Source organism: Trichosurus vulpecula, chromosome 3 (assembly GCF_011100635.1).
Source record: "Trichosurus vulpecula isolate mTriVul1 chromosome 3, mTriVul1.pri, whole genome shotgun sequence".
In the NCBI taxonomy this organism is placed as follows: domain Eukaryota; kingdom Metazoa; phylum Chordata; class Mammalia; order Diprotodontia; family Phalangeridae; genus Trichosurus; species Trichosurus vulpecula.
Genome location: NC_050575.1, coordinates 99,790,771 through 99,817,399, shown reverse-complemented (window position 1 = coordinate 99,817,399; position 26,629 = coordinate 99,790,771). Strand labels below are relative to the sequence as shown.

The window sequence follows — 26,629 nt, the reverse complement described above, 5'->3', positions numbered from 1 at the left end:
TATGGGGGCAAAAGGCTAAGGACGTTGGCTAAAGACTCGTCCAAAGTCATCAGGATTCGATGAAAGTATCACAGCTAAAAATCTGGAGCTGGTTCACGTCCTAATTTGTACCAAAGATCCTCCCAGCTGCATCTCTGTCTTCTTATTCCTAGAATCCTTAGGACAGCACTGACAGGCCTTTCCTCACTCCCTTCCCGCCCAACCCCAATTTTGCAAGCAGAAGTGAGAGCTTTCACCTCCCTCCCCTTGGGAAATGGCCCACCATTGCCAGATGGGGGGGGGCCTGCCCACTCAACCCTACCAAGGTGTTAACTGACAGCTATAACCACACCTTCCTCAGGTCTTTGCATTTGCAGAGAAGGGGTGTGTGGGAAGCTGCCCTCCCTTCTCCATCCCTTCAGCTGCCAGGACCCCAAAATAAAGGGGTATATGTTCCTATGTACCCCAAATAAACTTGGGCCAAAGGCCTTCCTATGTCAGATCTGGAAGCAGCTGCATCACCTTGTGGTTACCAAGGGGAGGGCTGAATTGTGAGTCAGAGGACCTGGATTCAAATCCCAGCCTTGACACAAATAACCTGGGGCAAAGCCATGCCATCTTTCCGGGCCTCAGTTTCCTCACTGTAAAAAGAAGGGGTTATGCGACCGACCTTGGAAGTCACTCACATCTCTCCATCTACTATTCTATGATCTGGGTTTGAATCCTGTCTCTAATACCTATTGTAGGGTGGTCTTGGGCAATTTACTTTTCCACCCTGGCCCTCAGAGTTAGCTCATCTTTAAATGAGGGGGCTGGACCAAGTGACCTCAGAGGTCCTTGGAAGCTCTAAATGGATGGTCCTGCTTTGTAAAGAAAAATGGCTCCTCCCACCTCATCCCTGCAAGGGTGATTAAGAAATCTGAGATTTGTCTGTCACCTTGGAAAGGCCTGCTGAACCCTGCTCTGGGAGGATGAACAACTTTTAAAAACTGAAACCTTTGAAACTGGAAAGGAGGTGGGGAGTGGGGCCCGGGGGTTTTGGGGGGGGAGGGTCCACAGAGTGCTGGTCTGCGTCCCTGGGGTATCTGGGGTTTGCCTGTTACCTTCAAGAATGGAATCACAAAGGGACGAAGAGGAAAGTTGGTGGCCTCTTGCAGCTTACAATGGAATTCCTCAATGGTCACCGTGGAGTTCTGTAAAGAGGAAGGAAAAGGGTTGGAGGGGGACACTCAGAAAGGCCCCCCAGCCCAACCCAAACAAGCTCCTTTTGTTCATTTTCTTTTGTCCACTGCTGCCATGCTACATCACAGGCTTCTAACACCGAGCAGCTGCCTCAAAGGTCCTGCTAGGCAGTGCTGCCCCTTGACACTTCAGGAGGCAAGGATACTTGTCCCTGCAGGATCATCTCCACTGTGAGAGCACATAAGCAGATGCCAGAGCTGCTGACAACTCGCTGCCGCTCCCCCCACCAGGCTGTCCCCAAACAGGCCATCAGAGAGACTGGGTGGCCAGTACTAGGCAGCATACTTGCTCTGGATTTCAAAATGGGCTTTTCCTAGAGGCTCAGAGGACAAAAGTGAGGGGGAGAGGAGGAGAAAGGAGGAGAGGAAGAGAAAGAAGGTGAGAAGGAGGAAGGAGAAAAAAGAAGAGGAGGAGGGAGAGAATGAGGAAGAAGAAAAAGAAGGAAGGGGGAGAAGGAAGAAAAGAAGGAAAAAGGAAGGAGGAAGAGGAGAGAGAAGTGGAGAAAGAAGAAGAGAGGGAAAACGGAGAGAAGGGAGGAGAGGAAGGAAAGGAAGGAAGACTAAAGAGGAGAGAGGAGAGGTAGAGGAGCAAGAAGAGGATGAGAGGCAAAGGGAAGACCACATTAACGTGCTCCTTCTTATACCCCAAGTTTGAATGGAATCCTCAGAGAAGCCAATTTCATTTCTTTCATTTCAAGCCTGTAATTCAGACCAAAAGGGAAAGAAGCAAGAAGAGCACACTGTCTCCTTCCTTCTCTTCTGTTTCTTTGTTTTTTGGGCAGGGCAATTGAGGTTAAGTGACTTGCCCAAGGTCACACAGCTAGTCAATGTGTCAAGTGTCCACGGTCAGATTTGAACTCAGGTCCTCCTGACTCCAGGGCCAGGGCTGTACTCACTGCACCACCTAGATGCCCCACCTCCCTTCTCTTCTGCATGTCAGGCAGGAATTTTGATATCAAAGCTTCCCAAAAACAAAGTGGGGAAAGTCCCTCCTGTTCAGTGGGGCGGTATCTTCCCATCTTCCTCGATTTCCCTTGGAAAATGGAAAGCTCCCCCAAAACCTAACTCTACACTCTTTAGATAGATGACTGGTCGATTGCAGAGGGCGCTAAAGTTGCAGGGAGAATCAGAAACAAAAATTTGTTTCCACTCAAGATCTGGGAGTAAGGTGAGTATAAATCCCTTGCTGCTGGTCCCCAGCGGGGAAAGGACTTTTCATTCAATCATTTCATCAGCATGAGGGGGAAGGGTCGGGAGTACTGGGAGTCCAGAGACCCCATGGCTCCGAGCTTATTAGCATGGAGGACCTTGGGCGAGATAAGCCACACCTCTGAGCTCCAGTTTCCTCAATTGCAAAACAAATGAATTAGACCAGGCGGCCTTTAAGATCCCATCCAGCTCCAAACTAGGATTCTATGATCCCACGCACCCTACAGGATGGGGAAAGTACGTGGCAAATCGTAAAGGAGAATGCAAAAGTGTGAATAATTATTTTTAAGGCTCTGGCCCCTGGAGCAGCATCTGGACGTGCTGACCATCATCTAAGTGAGAGAGATGCTTAATGGGCAGGCCTGGAGTCTGAGGTTCAAACCTCTCCCTAGGTTACCTGAGCAACTTTAGATATAAAGGATATCTGACACTTTTGTTGCTGAGGGGTTTCAGTGGTTGCTAACTCTTCATGGCCTTATTTGGGGTTTTCTTGGCAAAGACACTGGAGTGGTTTGATATTTCCTTCTCCGGCTCATTTTACAAATGAGGAAACTGAGGCAAACAGGATTAAGTGACTTGCCTGGGGTTACACACCCAGTCTGAGGCCAGATTTGAACTCAGGAAGACGAATCTTTCTGCTTCTAGGCCCAGCCCCCTACCCACTGAGCTACTCTACCCAGCTGCCTATGACACTTATGTAATACTTTAAATGTTCCAAAGAATTTTAAGCCCATTATCTCACCTCACCCTTCTTCATGCAGGACAATCCATTTCCCGCTGCTGTCTTCCATACCTTGAATGTACTGTCTCCTCACTCCTGCCTCTGAGAATCCCCAGTTTCCACCAATACTCACCCTTGGTGCCACTTGCTGGACTTTCCTGATCTGTCTCTCCCCATCCCCTACCCGCTCTGGTCATTGGATAGAGTCTTTGTCCCCCCCAAACCACCTTTTATCTATTTGGCAAAGACCAAACACAGCAAAATACACGTACACCTGTATGTGAATGTTTGTCTCCCTCAACAGAATGTAAGCTTCTTTTCTAGTACTTGGGTTGGGAGTGTGAGACTTCCTTATACCAGGATCAAAGCACTGAGAAGCCTCACCCCTGATCTTTGGGCTCCTAGAAGGGTGAAGATGAAATATATACTTATTTTTTCATCATGGGCAGGTACGAAAGTCTCATCATCTCCATTTTGCACATGAGGAAAACAAGCCTTGGAGGGATTATTAAGTGACTCGCTCCTCACAAGTGGCCATCACTGAGCAGTTAGGAAAGGCCAGAGGCTGGATCTGAGCTCAGATCTCACCCAACTTCGACCCTGATATTCTCTTTGCGGCATTACATTGCCTCTCTAACAATCAAGGTGAGAGGTAAGGCTTTGTCTGTGGTACTGAGCAGAGGCATACAGAGTCTCCCCTCTCAGAAACCCGGAGCCACACTTTGCAAGCATTTACGAGGAAGATATTTAAGATGGGAGCTGACACCAAAAGGCCAGGAGACATCAAAAGCCCCTTCATCAGCCAGGGTCAGCACCTCTGATGGAACAGCTGCTGCCTTACAAATACTGGGAATCCAGCGCTAACCCATCTGAAAGCAACAGCAACAAAGTGGAGGGCCCACTGAGCAGTGGACACTAGGAAATCATAGCTTCCCCGCACCACCTTGTTCTCAGGGGACCCAAATGCGAATATGGCAGCTACAGAAATAATGTGTACTCTGCAGCGTCGAGGGAATTGCCTTCCTGTGAGGTGCTGAGTGGCGGGAACCCCTTGGAGCTGTTCACAGACACTGCAAAGCTGGTAATTTGGAAAATTATTGTTTTGAAAATTAAACCTGCTGCTCAGTTTTCTCCTCTTTATTTTGGAAACAATGTCATAGGCATCTGACCTAGGAAATAAAAACCTTGGCCTGATTCTGCTGAATGTCAGCCTGTTAGGAAACAGTTAAGGAGGCAGAAGAAAAGAACCCTCAGTAGGTTCATCAGGCCAGACAAAAAATATACAACCATAGTAAAGAGCATAACAATTCTTTAACACCCTTACTATGAATTCAGTCCAGACTAGTGCACATTTATTAAGGGAGTACTGTCAGCCAGTCACTGGGTGAGTCTGGGGATAGGATGAGGGAACAAAGCAGCCCCTGCCCTTACCCTTAAGGAGTTTACATTCTGTATGAGAACAGAACACACAAATATTAGAGAACAGAATGACAACAGCCTGTTGGAACTACCAAGTTTCTGTCATTCTGGGGTAGAAAAAGAGGGAGTTTCAGATAAAGACATAAGAGAGTGGGGCACTGAGGCTGTGGAGGATGGGAATGGTTGTTATACTTACTACCAAAGCCAGCACGAGGGTCCGAACCTTCTCTCCAATCTCGGGGGAAATGTCATTACCAAACTGCTGGAGGGTAGTCAGAAAGCGCTTCAGTTTGCTGAGCTGCCGGGCCCCACAGGTAGCGGGAAGCTGCTGATTGGTGAGTGATGAGGACGAGGAGGACGCAGGGCCATTGCTGAATCTCTGTGGTGGGGATGGAGCGCCGTTCAAGGTGGGTGGTGAATGGTTAATCCCGTTGGATACTGGAGGGGAACACAGACAGAGAAACCTTAATAAGTGACCTGCACAAATCGAGAACCTCAAGGCCAGTCCTGTTCCTAACACCTTCTGCCTTTGAGGCCTGGGCTGCTGATGCTCCAAACAGTGAACATCTTGGATGACAAGATTCAAGATTCTTCCCCACCAACCCCTGCTCCAGATCTTAGTGGACTTGAATGATGGACCCATTCTAAAAAAACACAAGACTTAATCGAGATAAATGTGAAACCTTACATTCGAATCCAAGAAATTAACTTCCCAAGATGTGGGAGGCATGGCTGGACAACAGTAAATGTGAAAGATCTTAATATAATGAATCAACAAATGACACAATAGGACCAAAGAGACAGTGAGAGAGAGATGAAGGCAGGATGGCACAGGGCTGACTGTGAAGCCAGGAAGATCCAGGTTCAAATTCTGCCTCTGACATAGACTGGCAATGTGATCCTTAATCACTTCCCCTCTCAGGGTTCCACAAAATTTTCTAAGACTCTAAGTTCAAGAGGTGCTGATCCACCCTTGGGAGAGGGAGTCTCCTCCTTGACAGTTTCCTATACCAATGAAAAGTCCAGTGCCTATGTCTAGCTCTAATACTGAGAAATCAGACTTTGGATACAATTAATGTGCTTCTAACTAATTAAAATTTCAAATCCTGATGCCTTCGCCTTATACTACAAGGGATTCTACATGCTTTTCAGTATAATTTTCCAGTTGAACAGACCACAAAAATCAGCTTGATGCTGGAAGTGGTTTGAGAGGGAGGCTGGGTCATTGAGAGGGGCAGCCGGAGTCTTTCACTAAAGCAAATGACATTCTCTAAGTCCAGAATGCCCGGCCCCTCTCCCTCCCCTCTCCACTCCACCCCCAACCTTTCCTTTTGTTAACATTCTATTCATCCTTCAAGGCCTCGCTCAAATGCCAACTCCTTCAAGCAGCCTTCTCTAATCTCCATCTTCTTCCCATCCCTGTCCCTGAATTAAAAAAAAAAACAAACCTCTCCTCTCCGCTGTTGTTATTCAGTCAAATATGACTCTTCATGACCCCATTTGGGGTTTTCTTGGCAAAGATACCGGAGTGGTTTGCCATTCCCTTCTCCAGCTCATTTTATAGATGAGGCCACTGAGGCAAACAGGGTTAAGTGACTTGCCCGGGGTCACACAGTTAGTAAGTGTCTGAGGCCAGATGTGAACTCAGGTCTTCCTGCCTCCAGGCCTGGTGCTCTATCCATAATGCTTCCTCTCTCCCCTCCAATGAACTCTTACTCCATCTTGTTCATAGCTCTTGTTTGTTTATGCTTTGTTGCAGTGGAAAGAACAATGGATTTGGAATTAGAGAATAAGAGACCAAATCCTAGCTGTGCTATTTACCAGCTGTGTGACTTTGGGCAACTCACTCAACCTGTCTGGTCCCCAGCCTCTTCCCCTATAAAATGGGAGTTAGCCTCCAGGCCCTCTAAATCGCTTTCCAGCTGCAGATCTATGATCTTTGGCTGGTATGTCTATGGTCTAGGGGTAAGGCCAAGGCTCATCACCAATAGGCTGTGGGGGGACGATTATTTTGGCTACGGCCACTCTCAACCATCATCTAACGAGGGGCAGACAGAGGGGCTGGATCTGCATTGTTTATTGCGTGAAGATAGCCAACGAAAATGAAGACTTCACCTCTTGCCCCCATCCTATGATTTGTTTTACCGTCTGTGTTTCCACCGAAAGGTCAGTTGTCTTTGGAACGCTGCCCTCCTCTCGAGCGACCCCATAAACACCCTCCCACCACCACCAGCGCCACATCACTGACCCACCCCGACTGTGTGCTCCTCTTCCCACAAGCCTCAGCTTAAAGGAAGCCTTTCTGACAGCCAGCTTAATAAAAGCTTATTATGGTCTAGTCTTTTCCCAAATAAAACATACCCACCCCCAAGTGGCCAAACATGGAGATAAAAATGGAAGACATTCATGTAGGCATCTGCAGCCTAGCCTGGCCTCTGAAGTCTAAATACCAGGAAATGTTTATCAGGTAATTAAGGTCTGCTTCATTTCAAGATACACAGGCCTGTTTAGTCCAGAAGCCACAAGTCAGTAACTGGTTTTGCTCAGCACTCTCCAGTGGCCTCATTCACCTGGGGCTAAAATCAATCCTCAGCCCGCTATTTAACTTCAAGGGATTGGTATCTGTCAAGGAAAATGAGGCCTCTGGCTAAATGCTGGCATTGAAACCGCTCGGATCTCTTGAAGGGCTGCCTTGGTGCTTAGTGCGGATGGAGCCCTGGATCTGAGGGGCAGAGGACCTGTGCATGAATCCCACTCCCTGCACATCCTCGGGTCAGGTTCTTCCCTTCTGCTTGCCTCGGTTTCTTTATCTGTAATACTAATAATAGTTAACACCTATGTAGAGCTTACTATGTGGTAAGCATTTTTCAATGATCTCATTTGAGCTTTACAACAACCCTGTGACAGTGATGCTATTATGACCCTCCCCCCCCATTCCCATTTTACAGATAAGGAAACTGAGGTAAAAGGAAGTTAAGTGACTTGCTCAGGATCACACAGCAAATGTCAGAGGCCTGAGCTGAAGTCAGGTCTTCCTGACTCTAGGCCTGGTGGCTCTCTCCATTTTGCTGCCTGCAGTGGTGGCAGGAGCCTTAGGGGATCGTGTCCCAGGATCACTGAATCAGAGCTAGAAGGGGCCTCTACGATCCTGGGACATTGACGGCCACCTAATTAGCACAGGGTGGCCCTACCTTGGAGCAGGCCCTGCCACCACTGTAGGACTAGTTATTTTGCAAGCAAAGTCCTTTCTGGGATTTCTTCTTGGAGGCCCAGAAATTATATTAGCCCAGCCTGGGGTGACATGTAATTTCTTCCCTCTACTAACGATGATTTTCTTCCCCACCTGCAGACATTAGAGTTGGACTCAACAGAATCAGAATGTGGTACTCATGGGACAGAGCTACTGGGTATGGGAGACTGGAGATTGAGAGCGCCGAGCAAAAGAGAGAAAAATCAGAGGCATGTGAAGACACCTCCAAAGGCTATTTTTGGGTCATGGTTGTCAAGCAGCATTCTATACAGGGAAGGGAAACTAAGGCAAATGCGGTCAATCAATAAGCATTCATTGAGTATCCATGATGTGCCACGTGTAGACACGATTTCCCATTCCACAAAGAACTGCTTCTATGTATCCTCACATGGTGGGGGGCGGGGTAGGAGGGAGAAAGCTAGTCTAACCAGCATCTGGTGATAGTCATGCTGATGTTTTGGAAATTGCCCTCAAATTCCAATAATATTAGGAAGGGAATATTTGGAGTCCTAAGCATTTTGAAAATCTCAAGATTATAATTTAAATTGGCCACTTTAACTCCACTCAAAAAGAACCACAAAATTCCCCAGGCAAAAATGACGTGGGAAAACCAAAGAGAGTACCAGGTTTAGAATAACCTGGATCAGGCAAAAACTGACAGACAATATAGCAAATAGTAAACTGACTTCTAAATCAGGAAGAACTGAGTTCAAATTACACTTATGACACCAACTGGCTGAGCGACCTTAACGTCCTGGTGTCGTATCTTAGGAGCTTGTTTTTTTAAAAAAAATCTTGACAATGAATCTCAGTATAGTTGGTTTCTTTGGTAATCCTATGCATTTAAAAACATTACTCCGAGAAAGGAGCCATCAGATTCACTAGACTCACGTCAAAGGGACATCCCCCCCAAAATTAATAAGAACCTCTGCCCTAAGAGTATAAAGTTGCAAAAAAAAAAAAGTTGCCAGAAGCTTGCATTGAAAAAGGGAATTCCTTATACTAATGAGAGCAGAGGTCCTGTTCCTATCCTTATCTGATTTCCTGGGGAGAGAAAGTACCTTATATAAGTGAGAAAAGGAAATGCCAGTGTTGGCCTGTTCCCCCTCCCCTTATCTCCTAATGTCTCATTAAACCAAGACAGTCAAGTGCTGAAAACAAAGGCAGGCAGTCTCACATGCTGTAGGGGTGAAGGAGCCCGGCCGGGGCCCGCCAGGGTTGATAGGTGGCCGTGGAGGCATGGTGGGAGGTGACGATCTTGACTGTATTTTCACTTCCACGGGGGATCCAGGCATCGCTGGCACCCTCTTCTCACTAGCAACTGTGAAGAAGAAAAGGGATATATGTATATATATGTCAACAGATAGACTCTCTTGTACAGTGAGCTACAAAGGCAACTCTGGGAAATACGAAAATTTCTAACATTCCACCAAAGGCTTTTAGAATTGGAGAAGTCCTGAGAGGCTATCCTATCCAATCCAATGTCCCCCTCCCATTTTTTTAAGTTTAAGGAAGCTGAGGCTCAGAGAGGGAAAAGAACTCCCCCCAAGTCACACAGCAAGTCTGCAGCGGAGACACTAGAACTCAGATCTTCTGGATCTCAGACCTACAGTGTTTCCCCTTGGCCACCGATACCGTAACTGGACTCTGTAATGTTCTCTACAAGGCTAACCAGAAAGCTTCATAAATGGCATTTTGTTCATTCCCAATAACCCTTCAAGATGGGTAATGTCAAAGGTGTGTAGCACCCAACTGGACACAGTGCTCACAAAAGCCGATTATTAAATTTTCAGTGTGAGCGTTTGGACGTCAGACATCTGCAAACGCTACAAGTCAGGGCTCGATTTATTGTTTTGTTGATGGCCTAGACTTAAGAAAGAGATGAAGAAAATGGTAAGAATGCAGATTAAACTTAAGAGTGTGTTTTGGATAGCAGGTGGTTAAACTTTTTACTCATGGGTGAAGGGGCTGCTGGTGGCATCATTTTGCTCACAGCCAAATCCATCACTCACACACATGCGCACACTCACACATACCCTTGGCTCCCCAAATCCATCACACATATACACACCCTCAGCTCCCCAAACCCTTATCTCTCTTTCTCACACAAACACACACACACACACACACACACACACACACACGCTCATCAACACACTCCTTAAGCTTCTCAGAATGCAATGGGAATAGGATACCATCAGATTGTTGGAGAACACTCCCTATCATGGAGCTCGTTTATAAACTTAAATGAACTGTCCAGACTAAGCAGGGGTCACATCTCCCCTGGGATGATTTATAGCAGCTGCCTGAAACCACCAAATGCCTGGATATGAGAGGGTGGCAGAAGGGAAAGCCAGAGAGGCTTAATGTGACTGTGGTGGAATTTGGTCTGAATGAATATACACCTGATTCCATAGACTCACAGAGAAGGGAAGAGTGGCTGGATTCCAAGCCCTGGTGTTTGCAAAAAGAAATTTCTTTCTTATTGAAGAATCAGTCATTTACTCTGGTTAATAATTAGGTCAAATCTAATTCTTTCACCACCTGAAAACTGAACTATGCCTATCCTCTGGGAACAAAAAGTTCTTCAGTTATGTATCCTATTGAGCCCTCCATGACTCCATTTCACATTTACTGCAATTCTGGAAATAAAGAAACAGGGCCAAAGGTCAGGCCCAGTCTGTGGCAAAACCTTAAGTTTTCTTCTCCCTAGAAGTGGACCAACACTTGAAAAAGTAACCTGGAACAGAGGATGACAACGATTAATGTTTACACAGTGATTTCAGGTTTGCAAAACCCTGTGCATATGTTATCTATGCATATATAATATCATTATTGTTTAAGCCTAACAACCCTATACGTAGGTACTTTAGGTATTTTTATCCTCATTTTAAAGATTAGGGAACTGAGGCAAAGGAAAGTTTAGTAATTTGTCAAAGGGTCACACAGGTGTTAAAGAGTCTGTGGAGGCCTTAGAACCTATGCCCTGAAAAAAAAAAAACCAAATTGATTCCACTTTAGAAAGTGATTTCATTGTGTGCTACCATTGACGTTTGTGTAACTGGCTAGGTCACATTTTATTGTCTCCGAGTTTCATACATTTAGAAGTTCAGCTTTCCCGTAAAACATTCCTTGTCTCTCTCTAAGTTAACTTTACAAGTTCAGAATTTCTGCGAAATCAACGGTCTATTCTTATGTCAAAGAAATCTCTTCTCTCTATTCCACTAGCTGCCCTTCAAGAAAGTCTGGTTGTTATCCATGTACTGCTAACTAACCTTGAAGGTGGACACAATCAATCAGAATCAGATGGAAGGAGGGTGGTTGCTGCCCCACCTCCCCCAATACTCCATCTCCAGCCAATCACGGTGTTTTCTCATCTACTATGCTACCTTTTACTACGGATGCTCCTCCTTTGTCTATTAAAATGATCTCCAAAGCCCTACCTCGGGGTCTTAGCTATTGATGAGGAGATGGAGACACTATTTATTGACAAATCCATACTTTGCTAATAAATTGATTGTGCTCAGAACTGTAACTCTGTGCCTCAGTTCACCTTAATTTCAATTGTGACAGCCCCTCTGAGGCATTGCGGCCCAACTCCATCTGTCAAGCAATCAATCTGCAATGTTTGCTGCCTCTGTGAACTTGGGGAAACCATTTAACTCCCATGGGCCTTAGTTTACTGATCTCTAAAATGAAAGGGTTGGCCTAGGAGGTAGGTCTAGACCCCTGTGACTCCATCTCTAGTACTCTCTATCCAACTACATAACAGTTAATTCTCTTACAAGAAAAGCCGTTGAGTCTTTCCCCTAATCTGTAAAACGGGGATGGTAATGCCCAGAGTAATACCCATAGTACCTTTGCTATAAGGCCCAAATGAGATAATGTCATTAAAGGTCCTTTGGGAACTTTAAAGTACTATATAAAGGTCAGTTCTTAACAATGATGGTCTACCTTAGACCTCAGATTCTCCCCTTCAGAAATGGTTACCTTTTAGAGACATATGCAAGGAGTGATATTTAATGTCAAACTCTCTGAGGGAGAAGCCTGCTGGCTGCTTTGGGAGCCAGAGAGAGGCTGGTAAGGCTGGGGAGGGTGCTCACGGACAGGCCGCCGCCCCCCTCTTCCCATTCCTCTCCTGCTTGCAGGACACTTTCTCCTCTGGCCAAACAGACTAGCCAAATGATGGAGCTGGTGCCTTTCCCTGGGACTGTGCTCTCGCAGTGCCCTTCAGAGAAGGCTTGACACGTTTCCAGCTCACCCATCTGTGGCCCAGCTTTGCTGAGGAGGGGGAGAAGGGAAGGAAGGAACTGACAGTTGTCTCACACTGTTCAGTGTTGTGTGCGCTGTGCAGCAACCTAAAGGGAGCCTTTCCTCAGACCACCTGCCTTCCCCACGCCGGCGCCAAGGGCCTGAGGAGAGCTTAGCAGTTGGACACATTTTCACATTCAGGGCTTGGCAGAAGGAAAAATCCCGAGCAGCCCGAATGCAGGGGACTGAAAGCTTCGGTTCCTTTCTGATGGATCTGCCACACCAGCTGCCAGGCCGATGAATCAAAGGCCTGCCACGTGACTTTCCACTGGCCACAAGCTTTCACTAGCAGATAGGACAGCAAAAAAAAAAATTAATCTCCAATATACACTATAGTGAAAAGAGCACCAGATTGGGAACAAGGAGGCCGGAGTACTAGACCTGGCTAGGCCACTGGTCTGGATATGACCTTGGGGTTAACCTCTTAACCCCGCTCAGTTTGCTCATCTGTCTGATGGGGATAATGCCATCTGGCGTGCCTACTCCCACATCAGTGATATGAGACAAAGGAGATACTGAATGTGAAAGCATTTTTTAAAAATATTTTTTATTTGATTTTTGTTTTAACAACACCTTCATTTCCAAATAAATCCCTACCCAGTAAGTCATGCCTTGTGACAAGCATTAAAAATAAAGGGGCTGGGGTTTACAGGATGAAATTTAGGTGGTGAAGAAACAGAAGACATTAATAATATTATTGCAAGCAAAATAAGAGGCAGTTCTACCAAAAACCAAAACCAAACCAACAAACCACATCAAATACGTCAGACAGCAAATAAAATAGTACAAGTACCTTTCAGGCTCAAAAGCATCATATTCATACATGTGGACCTATGAATCAAGTGAATATAGCTTTATCTACCTACAGATGAATGGGGGCGCAACTTGGTGGAGGAGATAACAAGAATCCCATTCAGGATGATCCCTCCCACAGCCTGGTCCTGTGACCCTGAGCAAGGTGGGACAGAACTAGGAGAAAAACACATACAACGCCTAAAATAACATAAATGCTGAATACCAAAAGGCAGCTGAACTCGGACTAATTATAACCAACAACTTTGGTCCTTCAGAATAGAACGCGAAACACACTCCCCTCCTTTCAGAAGGGTGGTGGACCACAGGAGCAGAACGTTGTACATACCATCAGTCATTTTGTCGTTTAGTGTTGCTTAACTGTTTTCCTTTGTTACAAAGGGAGGGCTCAATGTGGGGTGGGGGTGGGATCCGAGTTTGAAATGAATATAGTATAAAAGGACCAAGATGCTTGAGCAAGCTCAGGGACAGATTGTCTTCATCTCTCTTCAATCTATAGGCATCTTGGTCTATTTCTCCCTTCAATTCTCTTCAGCCTCTTTGCACAATTTTTTTAAAAGCAGCTCAGTGTGTTCTCCAGCAAAATGCTAAGGGTGGTTGATTAGGGTTGCTCCCCTTAGGAAGAGGAGGCATGAAGCCTTGCAATACCTTATCTCATAGTGCCTGATCAGTTGATCTGCAGAAGATGGCTTGCTTTTATTCTGTTTGGCCCCAGAGGGCCACACCAGGAGAAACAGATGGAAGTCACAGAGGGAGACAGACTGATGGCTGATGCAGGACGAGCTAAGACTTGTAAAAGCAGGATGTGGCCTTCCTGGGAAGGCATGGGTTCTTTTTTCCGCTCCAAGTCTTCAAGGAAAGGCTGGGCAAACAGTTGCTTGCAATGAATGTCGTAGAACCAGCAGTAACACCTGAAACTCAGTGGTGGTGATAGGGACTACACCCACGGTTTTACTGGCAAAATTAGCTCCTGGGTGAGTACACTCTCCGTAACAATTTACAGCGGCACCTTTTCTGTAATTAATAGCTTTAGAGTTGTATAGAGCACTGAGACATCAAGTGATTGGTCCAGGGTCATGCAGTTAGTATGTGTGAGAGAAGTGAGGAACATAGTAGACACTTAGGAAATGCTTGTTGACTGGACTGACTGATTGATAGAGATTTCTTTTTCTGGTTTGGGTTTGACCAGATGGCAACTACGGTCCCTAACAACCCTTGAGACTGTGATACTGATTATATGATTATTGTCAATGTCCCCCGAATTCCTATTTAAGTTTTCTTCGGGTTCAGCCCTATCGGACTATCTGACATTCTCCACTTGGGCCAGGAGCTCCTGGGGGCAATTTAGGAGAAAATCAATGGATTTGGAGTCCTTGTTTAGGGTCATAGTGCCACCACTTCCTAATGATCCTAGGCAAATCATGGTTTTTCAAAGCCTTACTTTCCTCATTTGTAAAATGAAGTATCAGTCCTTGCATCTATGGCCTGCTTCATTTTAGTCTCGGATGATACTGGATACAAAAAATAAAAACCAGTGCTGAGCAATTAATGTTACTTTCAACAAGTCCAAGTGACATAGAGAATGAGGCTGACTTTGGAGAAATGAAAAGGGGAAAACTTCAATTTGATACCTGATGAACATCTATGTGGAAGACCCCTCATTAACCAGAAGAATCCTCTGTTGGAACAGAGACCTACTGAGGCTCCTAGGGCCAAGGCACCCTTTCCAGGGCTGCACCATGAAAAGGGGACCTGCTTAGAAACCTCAAAGCAAGGCTTTGGCTGGCTATGAAACTGTTCAGGCTCCGACATCTACTGGCTACCTCACTTTTCTGAACCTTGGTTCCTTCATCTGTAAAATAGTGAGCAGCAGAAATAGCTGCGCTACTTACATCACAGGGGCATCATGAGGAAAGTGGTTTGTAAAACTCAAAATGTAGAGTTATTGATTTGTTACAGAACCCCATCTTAAACTGCCATTAAAAAACGCTCTTATAAAATGTTCATTACAAGGAATGGCTCGCTGGAGAGGGAATGGGGCAGGGGAGAGGGATGTATTTGGAAATGAGTATGTAGTAAAACCAAAAGGTAGCCATAAAAAGAAGATAAAATTAAAAATAATCATAGCTAGTATCTACATAGTACTTTAAGGTCTGCAAAATGCTTTACACAACAATTTCATTGGGTCCTCACAAATGAGGCATTACGCTCTTAGATCCTTTTACAGATGAAGAAAATGGGGCTGAACAAAGTTAAGTGTCTGGAGTCCAGGAGCATGTTGGCAAATATTTAATAGAACTCTCTGGAAAAAATTATTTATATCTATCTACGGATGTGTGTGTATATACACACACACACATACACACACACGCTTTTAAGTTTCATATGCATTATTAACACTTTCTATTTCTGAGGTGTAAATGTTCACACTGAAAATTCATCAGCCTCTCAGGGTTGGAGCTGGCTCCCAAACACCCCTGCTAGGATCCCACAGCCAGTAAATCTTTGAAGCAGAATTCAAACACAGTTTTTCCTGACACCGACGCCCACTATCCACTGCACCACCAAGACCCAGGTAGACACTAAGCATGAGATGAGTCATTGACACCCCAATCACCCTGTAGTCAATTATTCAGATTATAAACATTTCTGTAGCCACAAGCATGGAAAGGTTAACACAATGTCCAAAACACGTCCTGACAAATTCACAATCATCCAGAGTCATGTTGGACTGGATTAATTTTACCACGCAAGGCTTACTTAAACTAGATGGACTTCTCTGGGGATATAGAACTAGTAATTATGAGCTGGGATTCAAACCCAGGTCACCCAAGTCCAAGGGAAGCCCTCTGTTACACTCCACTTTTGAGTTGCTGTGGCCATCGGTAGAGCCCTAAGACCACAGACACAGAGTTGGCTGGGACCTCAGTCCAACCCCCTCATTTTATAGTTTTTTTTCCCCCACTAGTGGGTGGGAAGGGAGTAGTATGAGATGGACCTTTTTAACAAACAGACCTGGAAGTTAAAACAATCTCTATTTTAAAGAAACTCAGTCACTGTTATAGCATATGGAAAGGGGTCTATCTACTGGTGGCATCTTGCAACTCACCTCCACAATCTATTCATTTCATGTCATGGGGCCTGGACACTAGTGGAACTGGAGAGTCTTCAGGTAACCCCCACACTCCCACAACACCAATCAGTGCTGGGATGAGCAAAGACTCATGGAGCAGACGTAGGGCAGTTTGAGTTAACTTCGACCTCAGATGGACTAACTGGGATCCAGCTGTAGGTCCTTTGGGTAAGGAGAATATAAACAAGTTTTAGGGTATTGGGGGTGGGGGAATTCTGAGACTCCAAGGCATTTCCTTGCCAGTGGCTTTTACCTTCCTAGTTTTATCACTTTGTGGAGTACTTTCTACCTACATTTACAGTTTTTTATGAAAGGAATTGAATATTTTACCCAAGCAATGATGGTGCTTGAAGGGACTTGAAAACAAGGCTCAACCTAAAACCCAAGATATTTAATATTTCAAATATTTATTAAGTGCAGAGCCTTGGAATAATCTCAAAAATCTCTTTGGACTGCCAACAACATTTTCTGCAGAGACTTCACCAAACACAACTCCAGATGAAAAATGCCTGTAAGCACAGTCTCCCCAGGTCAGAATGTAGAGCAGTAACTGAATAGCAAAGCATCCTGGAGAATAAAATCAGCTGCTTATGTGGCAATTCCCAAGTTTTATACGAAACCAATCAGGAGGTTGGGAATTGGAAGATCAAGATGGAGTTCCCCCTTGAGTTCTGACTTGATATGTGACCTCAAGCAAGATGCCTCAACTTCTTCCTCTGTGAAACAAGAGAGTGGGACTAGAGCTGCAGTGTTCAAGGTGTGGTCCAAAGAAGGAGAGAGAGTAAGCATTTCTACAGTGCCTACTATGTGCCAGGTACCTTGCTAAGTGCTTTCCAAACATTATCTCATTTGACCCTCACAACAAACCTTGGAGGTAGGTGCTATTATCTCCAGTTTACAGTAGAGGAAACTGAGACAAACGAAGATTAAATGACTTGCTCCCAGTCACACTGTCTGAGACTGGATTTGAACTCATGTGGTCTTCCTAACTCCAAGCCCTGTGCTCTATCCACTGGGCCACCTAGGTGACCCTTTCAGGGGGTCTGTGAGGTAAAATTAAATTAATAAGAAATTATTTGCCTATTAAAATACTCCTCACCAACCACATATCTGTGTAAGGCTGAATTTTCTTCATATATCTGAACCCAAACATCTAATGACAGCAGACTGAATGCAAAAGGACATAGAAGAATTTACTGGAGGCAGCCAGGTGGCGCAGTGAGTAAAGCACCGGCCCTGGAGTCAGGAGCACCTGCGTTCAAATCCGGCCTCAGACACTTGACACATTTAGTAGCTGTGTGACCTTGGGCAAGTCACTTAACCCCAACTGCCCTGCCTTTCCCCCTCCAAAAAAAAAAAAAAGAATTTACTTATCTTCTATTGAGCCAGACATTAAAGAGATATGCAAAAATATGTAAAACAATTCTACTCTTCTAATCTTTTTTTTGGGAAAACATACTTTTCTTTTTAAAAAGGTTACTTATGTTAAAATGTAATGGATTAATTATTATTTTAAATTATTATTTAATTAAATTAATTAAATTATTATTTTAAATGGATTGAGTACTTTTCATTTCAAACATGAAATATTGATAGACATAACCCACATAGAAGAAAACTGTTTGGCAGGTCCTCAATAATTTTTAAGAGTGTAAAAGGGTCCTGGGATTAAAAAGTCTGAGAACCACTGGACTAGAGAATCCCAAAGATCCCTTCCAGTGCTGTCAGGTTACAGTCCTCAGTCCTCTGATTCTCACAGGAGAGGGAGGGTGAGAGAGAGTGCACAGCATAGTCACATCTTTTTCACAGGTGATGGGGGATCCCATTAAGGGATGAGATTAGAAGAGTCCACCATACAGTTTGATATTGGGAGTCTTCTTACAAAAGAGGGGAGGGGAATGTGACACATCACAAGAATAATCATACCCTTGCATATATATAACCGATATCAAATTGCTTACCATCTCAGAGAAGGAGAAAATTTGGGAACTCAATATTTAAAAAAAATATGTATATGTTCAAAATTGTATTTACACATAATTGAAACAATACAATACTATTTAAAAGTGCAAATCAAGTATAATCATACTCTTTGACCCAATGATTCCAGTTTGGGAATTGTAGCCTGAAAATATTATCAACCCCCTTCCACAAAATAAAACCAAGCCATAACTGAACTGTCAGCGCAAAGATTTTCTTAGCAGCATTAAACGTAATTGTAAAAAACTGGAATCAACTTAAATGTCCAACAATGGAAGAGTTAAAAAAAACACTGGGGTTCATAAACGTAATAGAACACTATAATATCATTAAAATGGACAAATACAAGGAATGTAAAAATGTATAAAGAGCTTAATGAAATTTTGATTTGTGATTTCATCAGCGTAATGAGATCCCAGCTGAGTACTTCCTCTACCAATGCAAATCTGTATCACTTCTGAAGTTTATGGTCTCTATGGGGCAGTGGGAAATTAAGTGACCTGGCCAGGGACACACAGCCAGCATGTGTCAGAGGCAGGACTGGAACCCAGGTTGCCAGCTCTCTACCCTCTTCTGCAGTAGTTCTTAATCTTTTCTGTGTCATGGACTTCTCAATCTGGTAAAGACTATGGATCCCTTCCTCAGAAAGTACAAAAATGCATAAAATAACATGTATAGGATTTGCAAAGGAAACAAATTATATTGAAATAGTTATCAAAATATATTTTTAAAAAAGTTTATAGACATCTGGAAGAATAAAAGTTCAGAATATCAAAGGAATTAATGAAAAGAAATGCTAGGGAAGGTGGCCTAGCCATACCAGATATTAAACTGTATTATAAAGCAGCAATCATCAAAAGTACTACTGACTAAGAAATAGAAGGACAGATCAGTGGAATAGGTTAACTACACAAGATGCAGTAGTCAATGATTATAGCAATCTACTCTTTGGTAAACCCAAAGAGTCCAGCTTCCGGAATAAGAACTTGCTATCTCACAAAAACTGTTGGGAAAACAGTTTGGCAGAAACTGGGCATAGACCAATATCTTACACCGTATACCACAATAAAGTCAAAATGGGTTCATGATTTAGATATAAAGGCTGATACTGTAAGCAATTTGGGAGAGCAAGGAATAGTTTACCTGTCAGATTTATGGAGAAGGGAAGAATTTATGATCAAACAAGAGACAGAGAGCACTACAAAATGCAAAACGGATAATTTTGATTACATTAAATTGAAAAGTTTTTGTACAAACAAAGCCAATGCAACCAAGATTAGGAGGGAAGCAGAAAACAGGGAAAGAATTTTTGCAACCAGTGTCTCTGATAAAGGCCTCATCTCTAAAATATACAGGGAACTGAGTCAAATTTATAAGAATACAATTCATTCCCCAACTGATAAATGGTCAAAGGATATGAACAGGCAGTTTTCAGAGGAAGAAATTAAAGATATCTATAGTCATATGAAAAAATGCTCTAAATTGCTATTGATTAGAGAAATGCATATCAAAACAATTCCTGGGTACCACATCTCTCCTTTCAGATTGGCTAACATGACAAAACAGGAAAATGATAAATGCTGGAGATGTAGGAAAATTGGAACGTTGTTACATTGTTGGTGGAGTTGTGAACTGATCCATTCTGGACAGCAATTTGGAACTATGCCCAAAGGGCTATAAAAATGTGTATACCCTTTGACCCAGCAATACTGCTTCTAGGGATGTATCCCAAAGAGATCATACAAGTGGGAAAGGGACCCATATGTACAACAATATTTATAGCAGCTCTTTTTGTAGTAGCAAAGAATTGAAAATCAAGGGGATGCTCATCAATTGGGGAATGGCTGAACAAGTTGTGGTATATGAATGTAATGGAATACTATTGTGCTATAAGAAATGAGGGGCAGACGGACTTCATAGTAATCCGGAAAGACTTACATGATCTGATGCTGAGTGAGGGGAGCAGAACCAGGAGAACATTATACACAATTACAGACACCCTGTATCTGTGATGACCAACTTTGATAGACTTGGCTCTTCTCAGCAATGCAAGGTTCTTAGACAGCTCCAAATGACTCATGATGGAAAAAGGGATTCACATCCAGAGAGAGAGTTACAGAGTCTGAACGCAGATTGAGGCAAACTATTTCCTCTCACTTTTTTCTTCCTTTTTTTTCTTCTTTTTTGGTTTTGTTTCCTCTTTTTCATGGTTCATTCCATTGCTTATAATTCTTCTTAACAACTTTTGTGAAACTATTGTGAAAATAAGTTTATTGTGAAAGTATATGTAGAACCTACACTGAATTACATGCCATCTTGGGTCAGGAGAAGGGGGAGAAAATTTGGAACTCAAAAACTTGTGGAACTGAGTGTTGTAAACTAAAAGTAAAAAAGAAATTAAAGAAAAAGAAAAAAAAGAAATGGAGAAAAAACTTTACAGATCCCAGGTTAAGAATTTGAGATCTAAAGAACTGGAAGCTAAAAGGGTGTTCATCAATTGCGGAATGGCTAAACAAGTTATGGTACATGAAGGTGACATTACACTATTGTGTTGAAAGAAAGGATGAAGGGAATTGTTTCAGAAAAACCTGGGAAGACTTATATGAAGTGATGCAGAGTGAAAAGAGCAGAACCAGGAAAAGAATTTATACAATAACAACAACATTGTAAAGATAAACAACTATGAAAGACTAAGGAGCTCTGATGAACAAGGACAAACCATAAATTCAAGACTCATGATGAAACATGCTATCTACCTCCAGATAGAGATGACTGATTCAGAGTACAGATCTAAGCATATTTTCTTTTCTTTCTTTCTTTTTAGACAAGGCTAATGTGGGAACTCATTTTGTTTGACATATTTGTAATGGGTTTTGTTTTTCTAGCCTTCTCAATGGGTGCTGGAGCAGAAGGGAGGGGGAAGGTAAAGAATTTAGAACTGAAAATAAAATTTAACTTTAAAATAGGAAAATAAGAATTTTGCTCTGCTTCCATGCTTCCCCTATGATATGTAATACAAAGGAAAACAAAGCAGAAGAGAGTAAGTATCCACAAACTATGACCATGTAAGGAGTAAAGTGAACCAGAATGAATGGACCAACTATACTGATGAGTGACTGAAAAAGCTGTTGTATTTCTAGGACTGGAATTAATTAAAATGTAAATAGTCACTATGGAAGTTTAGTTGGCTACACTGACATTCAATTTTAAGGTTTTAAAGAGGGAAGTGAGAAATTGTGGAGGGAACAGATAATCTAGACATCAGAAGTCCAGCAGCCTTTGGAAAGTTATTTAAACCCTTCTGGAGTTCACTTTTAGAATGGGTAAAAGGGAAATGAATGTGCAGACTCCTCTTCCTTGCCCCCAGGCTCACTCAAGGGTAACTATGGGACACTGAAAACCAAAGACTGCATAGCTCAATGATGGAAAGAGGTAGTATCCTATAGCTTCCCTAGACCTTCATTTCCTTTTTTCCCTGCCAAGGCAGCAGATATTTGTGGTGAATGGAAAAGGAAGTAATAGACTATTACAGAGTACAATAGGAAACCCCTTTTCCAAGGGCAAACCACAAGAGAGGAGCCTGGGAGACAGAAGGAATGAGCCAGTCAGAGTAGAGTGTAAATGGATGGAATTGTTAGCCCTCTGTGTGTGATTCTTCTTGTGAACACTTTGTGTGCCAGACATATTGGGACAAAGACACAGGATGAATAGCAGTAAACACATTTATGGTTCCTTATAGCTGAAGAAATAGAAACTAAAATGAAGCCGTCTTCCCAGAATAGTTACCCAAAGGCAGTGGGGTAAAATGGGAAGAGCCCTGTATTGGGAGACTTGGGGTTTGGGCCCTTCCTTTCCTTCCAGAGATGTGTGATCTTGTAGAATGTCACTTCCTGTGAGACTCAGCTCAAGCACCACCTTTTATACACAAAACCTTTCTGGGCACCCTCCCTTCCCCATTATCATGTATTTATCTGGTCTCTATACGGATGTTCTTTTTTTTTTTTTGGTAAATAGTACTTTATTTTTTTCCGATTACATATAAAATAGTAAGACTTTGAGTTTAAATTTTTTTCTCTCTCCCTCCCTAAGATGGCAAGCAGTCTGATATAGGTTAAATGTGTGCAATCAGGTAAATATATTTCCACATTAGTCATGTTGTGAAAGAAGAAACAAAACAAGGGAAAAGCCACAAGAAAACAACAACAAAGTGAAAACAGTACGCTTTGATCCGCATTCAGACTCCATATTTCTTTCTCTGTATGTGGACAGCATTTTCCATCATGAGTCTCTTGGAACTGTCTTGGACCATTATATTGCTGGGAAGAGTTAAGTCAATCATAGCTGATATCAAACAATGTTGCTGTTACTGTGTACAATGTTCTCCTGGTTCTGCTTACTTCACTCAGCATCAGTTCATATATGTCTTTCCAGGTTTTTCTGAAATCCTCCTGCTCATCATTTCTGACAGCACAATATACCATTACACTCATATACCACAATTTATTCAGCCATTCCCCAATTGATGGGCATTCCCTCAATTTTATTATGGATATTCTTAATTACCCACATGTTCTCTATTCTGATAGAATTTAAGCTCTTTGGAGCAGGGACTGTTTCATTTTTTCAGTCTTCGTAACCAGCAGCTATCACAGAGGCGGGTATATAACAGATGCTTAATAAATGCTCATTGAAAGATGCAGATATTCTCTCTATCCGTGCAGATCACAACCCAACCACACCATATCCTGTGATTCTTGTCAGTCATGATTCCTCCCTAGAGGGCCTACACAATGTGTTAGAGGCCTTCCTCTGAGTCTTTTTATATTTCATGGGTCATATGTTTTTTTGCCCTTGTTACATACCTGGCCCACCTTCCCCCCACCCAATTCTCTATTTCCTTAACCATATTCCTTTAAGCTATGTCTTATATGAAAGTCACTGTTGAAGTATCCAGCAGCCTTTTTGTGCCTAACTCTGAGGCACATGACCTGGGTTCAGGTCCAGCTCTACACTTAATAGCTGTGTGACCCTGGGTGACTTCACCATCACCCCTTGAGTGACTTCCCCTCTGAGCCTGTTCTCACATCTGTAAAGTGGCAATCAATAATACTGACAAAAATGTCCTCTGCAGGGTTGTTGTGAAGAATAAGTGAGGTGATAAAGTGCTTTGTAAAGTGAAGCACTGTAAAAAAAAAAAAGCCAGTTATTTTTGCTATTGCACAAAGTAGGGCTGTCCACGTGGCTCTGTGGCAAACCTTTTATTTTTTTTATTAGTTAACTTACTTAAGCTTTAGTTTTCAACATTCACTTCCATAAGTTTTAAATTTCCTCTCCACTCCTCCCTAAAACAGCCTGCAATCCAATATAGGCTCTATATATACGTTCCTATAAACCATATTTTCACATTAGTTATGTTGTACAGAAGAATTATAACAAATGAGAGAAACCATGAGAAAGAAAAAAAAACAAAATAGTCCGCTTTGCTCGGCATTCAGACTCCATAGTTCTTTCTCTGATGTGGATGGCATTTTCCATCGCGAGTCCTTTGGAATTGTTTTAGGGCCTCGCATTGCTGAGAAGAGCTAAGTCTATCAAAGTCAGTCATCACACACTGTGGCTGTTACTATGTACAATGTTGTCCTGGTTCTGCTCACTTCACTCAGCATCAGTTCACATAAGTCTTTCCAGGTTTTTCTGAAGTCCACCTGTTCATCATTTCGTATGGCACGGTAGTATTGCATTACATTCATATACCACAACTTGTTCAGCCATTCCCCAATTGATGGGAAACTTTTTCTTTTTTTAAGTCCTTTGCTGATTTTTATCATCTCTGTTAACCCCTCTCTCCCAGGCTGGTAGAAAGTCAGGCTCAATGCCTGGCTAGAGTCCTTTGAATCTAAAACCTGTGATTATCTCCCCTCAGAGGTGGAAAAGACTTATATGAACTGATGCAGCGTGCAATAGGCAGGACCCGAAAAATATTTATACAATAACATCGATATTATAATTAACAATTAACAACAAATTAACAATTTAGAGGTCTTTCATAAATTGATAGAGGACGAAATGACCAGAAGAAGGAGAACAATTTATAATAACAACACTATAAAAACGACGACTTTGAAGTTGAACTCTCTTACTGTGAAGAACTGTCATTAACGCAATGACCACACATGCATGATTCCAGAGGACCAATGATGAAATATGCTATCAATTACAGAGTGCTAATGGATTTAGATTGCAGAATGAGACACACACACACTTGTAAACAGGCATCGAGGGAATTTGTTTTGCTTGACTATGCATATTTATTGCAAGAAATTTGTTTTTCTTTTCAATAGAGTAGGAAAGAAAATATCTGTTAAATTTTTTTCTAAATAGAGAGGCAGCGGGGTGTTGCAAGTACTTATAGGTGAGGTCACTGTGTATATTGGTTTTACTTTGTTACAATAGACCTCTCACGATGTGGAGTAACCTGTAAATGTTACATAATATAAAAGAAAAACATATTATTCCAAGGGAAAGAAGGTAGGAATCATACAGGCAGCAAGCTTGATAAGGCAGGGTAGCTCTTCTAACAGCTTAAAAGACTGAAAGGTGATGCTGTTTATCACCAGTATGGAATGTGAAACAGGGAAGAGGTGGGGGATAGGGGTGGGAGGGGGCGGGGAGGAGATGAGTAAGCTAGGCAGCTTTCCAGCTCCTCCTGAGCTGGGTTCTAACAGCATCATTTAATAATTTTACTTGAAGTGTTTTTAATTTCAAGATCATCAGACACACTCATATTCAAACCAAGTAACAAGAGGGGTCTGTTACAACTCAACTCATCATTTCAGGGTTATTATTACAAGACTAATCCTGCAATGTAGATCTATCATGGATCATATCATATAATAACCCCACCATAAAAATATCTTTCTAAACAAAGCTGACAGAACCTGGCTCATTTTAGAAGCACCAACAAGCAAGACGTGTGGCTCCAAGTGGAGAGATGGGGGCAGAAGAGAAAACACCAGGACTCGTATTCCTTTCCTTCTCTGTCCAGATCTATGCAGTACAAATCCACAGCCCCAGCAATAGATGTCTGAAACCAGATCCCATGTCTGGTGTCAAACCTGGTCCTCCCCCAACCTGTCCCACCAAGAGACAAGGTTTCTTCACTGGCTAAACAGAGAGAATCTATATGGAAAAAAAACGTGTGGCAGGAGAAAAAGTGTTGGGTTAATGGGATCACAGATTGATAAAGGGTAAGAAGGAACTTCAGACGCTACTGAGTCCAAAAACCCCATTTTACAGATGAGAAAAATCAAGGATTTTAAAGCCATTTGTCATGGATCATCTGGCTACTAAGTGTCTGAGGCAGGATCTGAACTCCAGTCTTCCTACTCCCAAACCTGGCACTCTATCCACTGTACCAAATAACTGCCTGAGAAATATTCTAGTGAATCTGTCATCTCATCGATGGGAGTCTTTCCTCCAGTGATGCAGATCATGGCCTGTTTATGCCGGCCCAGATGGTGCTACCTGCATCCCTCTCGCCTGTGTGCTCCCATAAATGTGCCACAATGATGTTCCCATCCAACTACTGGGGGCCCTCCTTGCATTCTCTGGACAACATGCTACACCTATGAAACTTACCACCTGTGTGACCTTGGTCAAATCACTTCCCCTCTCTAAACCTCAGGGTCCTCATCTGCAAATTAATGATGTCTGACTAAATGGCCTCCAAGGTCCCTTTTAGCTCTAAAGCTGTGGTTCTGGATCTCCTGTGGTTACCATGGAAGCCACAGGCTGTCCAGGGGCTGTCTCTTGCCTTTGTTACACAAACAGCCTATCATTTTTCCCAGACACAAACTGGATTACATATTCACAAGGAATTTTCTAACTAGAAGGGCAGTCTGGCAGTGGACCCAGATGTTAGAGCTAAGGACTGACTCTCCCTCTAGATACCAGCTAACTCTAGCTATCCACCAGTCATGACCAAGGAGAAATTTGTCCATTCGTTGTTAGGGTAACTGTGTCCTTCCCGGTGTTCAAAAGGATAGGCTGTAATTGGCCTGCTATTGTAAGGACCCTGTTACTAATCTTCATGCAAGCTAAGAGCAGTCCCAGCATAGCCCAACCTGATAAGGTAAATAGGGAGACATGATCTATGGATTCATGCCTCCCAGCTCTGTGAATGTTGATTTTGAATAATAGCATTATCTACTCCAACGGCACACCATCTGTTTTACGTCTCCACCAAGCTAATGTTTTTCACATCAAGAGCTGAGAAATAGGAAGGCTTAAAATTAAACTGGATTAACATTTTCCTTTCTTGGGGAGGCTAGACCCATAATAGCTTGAACTTGCTGAGACACAAAGCCCAAGTCAACACAGAAAGAACCCTGCTTGGAGAGTCATTAGACCAGGATTCTACTCCCACTAGCTGGCTGTATGAGACCCTTCCCTTTTCCAGACCTCAGTTTCCCTAGCAATAAAACAAGAAGATGGACTCAATCTCTAAGGTCCCTTCCTCTTCTGATGTAAGTGCTTAGTAAATTGTACAAGTGTTGGGTAATTTCAGACAAATG

The 26,629-nt window shown here is 43.0% G+C and overlaps 1 protein-coding gene across 4 annotated transcripts in view; it reads right to left on the bottom strand.

Moving 5' to 3' along the window:
* CBFA2T2 (CBFA2/RUNX1 partner transcriptional co-repressor 2) overlaps positions 1-26,629 on the bottom strand; it is a 101,989-nt gene that overhangs the window by 34,750 nt on the left and 40,610 nt on the right. For all 4 annotated transcript variants that reach the window (XR_005009925.1, XM_036751313.1, XM_036751312.1 and 1 more), the window contains exons 2-4: positions 8,997-9,140; positions 4,766-5,007; positions 1,083-1,172 (exon numbers count right to left, since the gene is read on the bottom strand). Coding sequence is in view for 3 of the 4 variants with exons in the window: in XM_036751313.1 (XP_036607208.1) it covers positions 1,083-1,172; positions 4,766-5,007; positions 8,997-9,114 (450 nt within the window). In the remaining variant the exon portion in view is untranslated. The remainder of the gene's footprint in view (positions 1-1,082; positions 1,173-4,765; positions 5,008-8,996; positions 9,141-26,629) is intronic.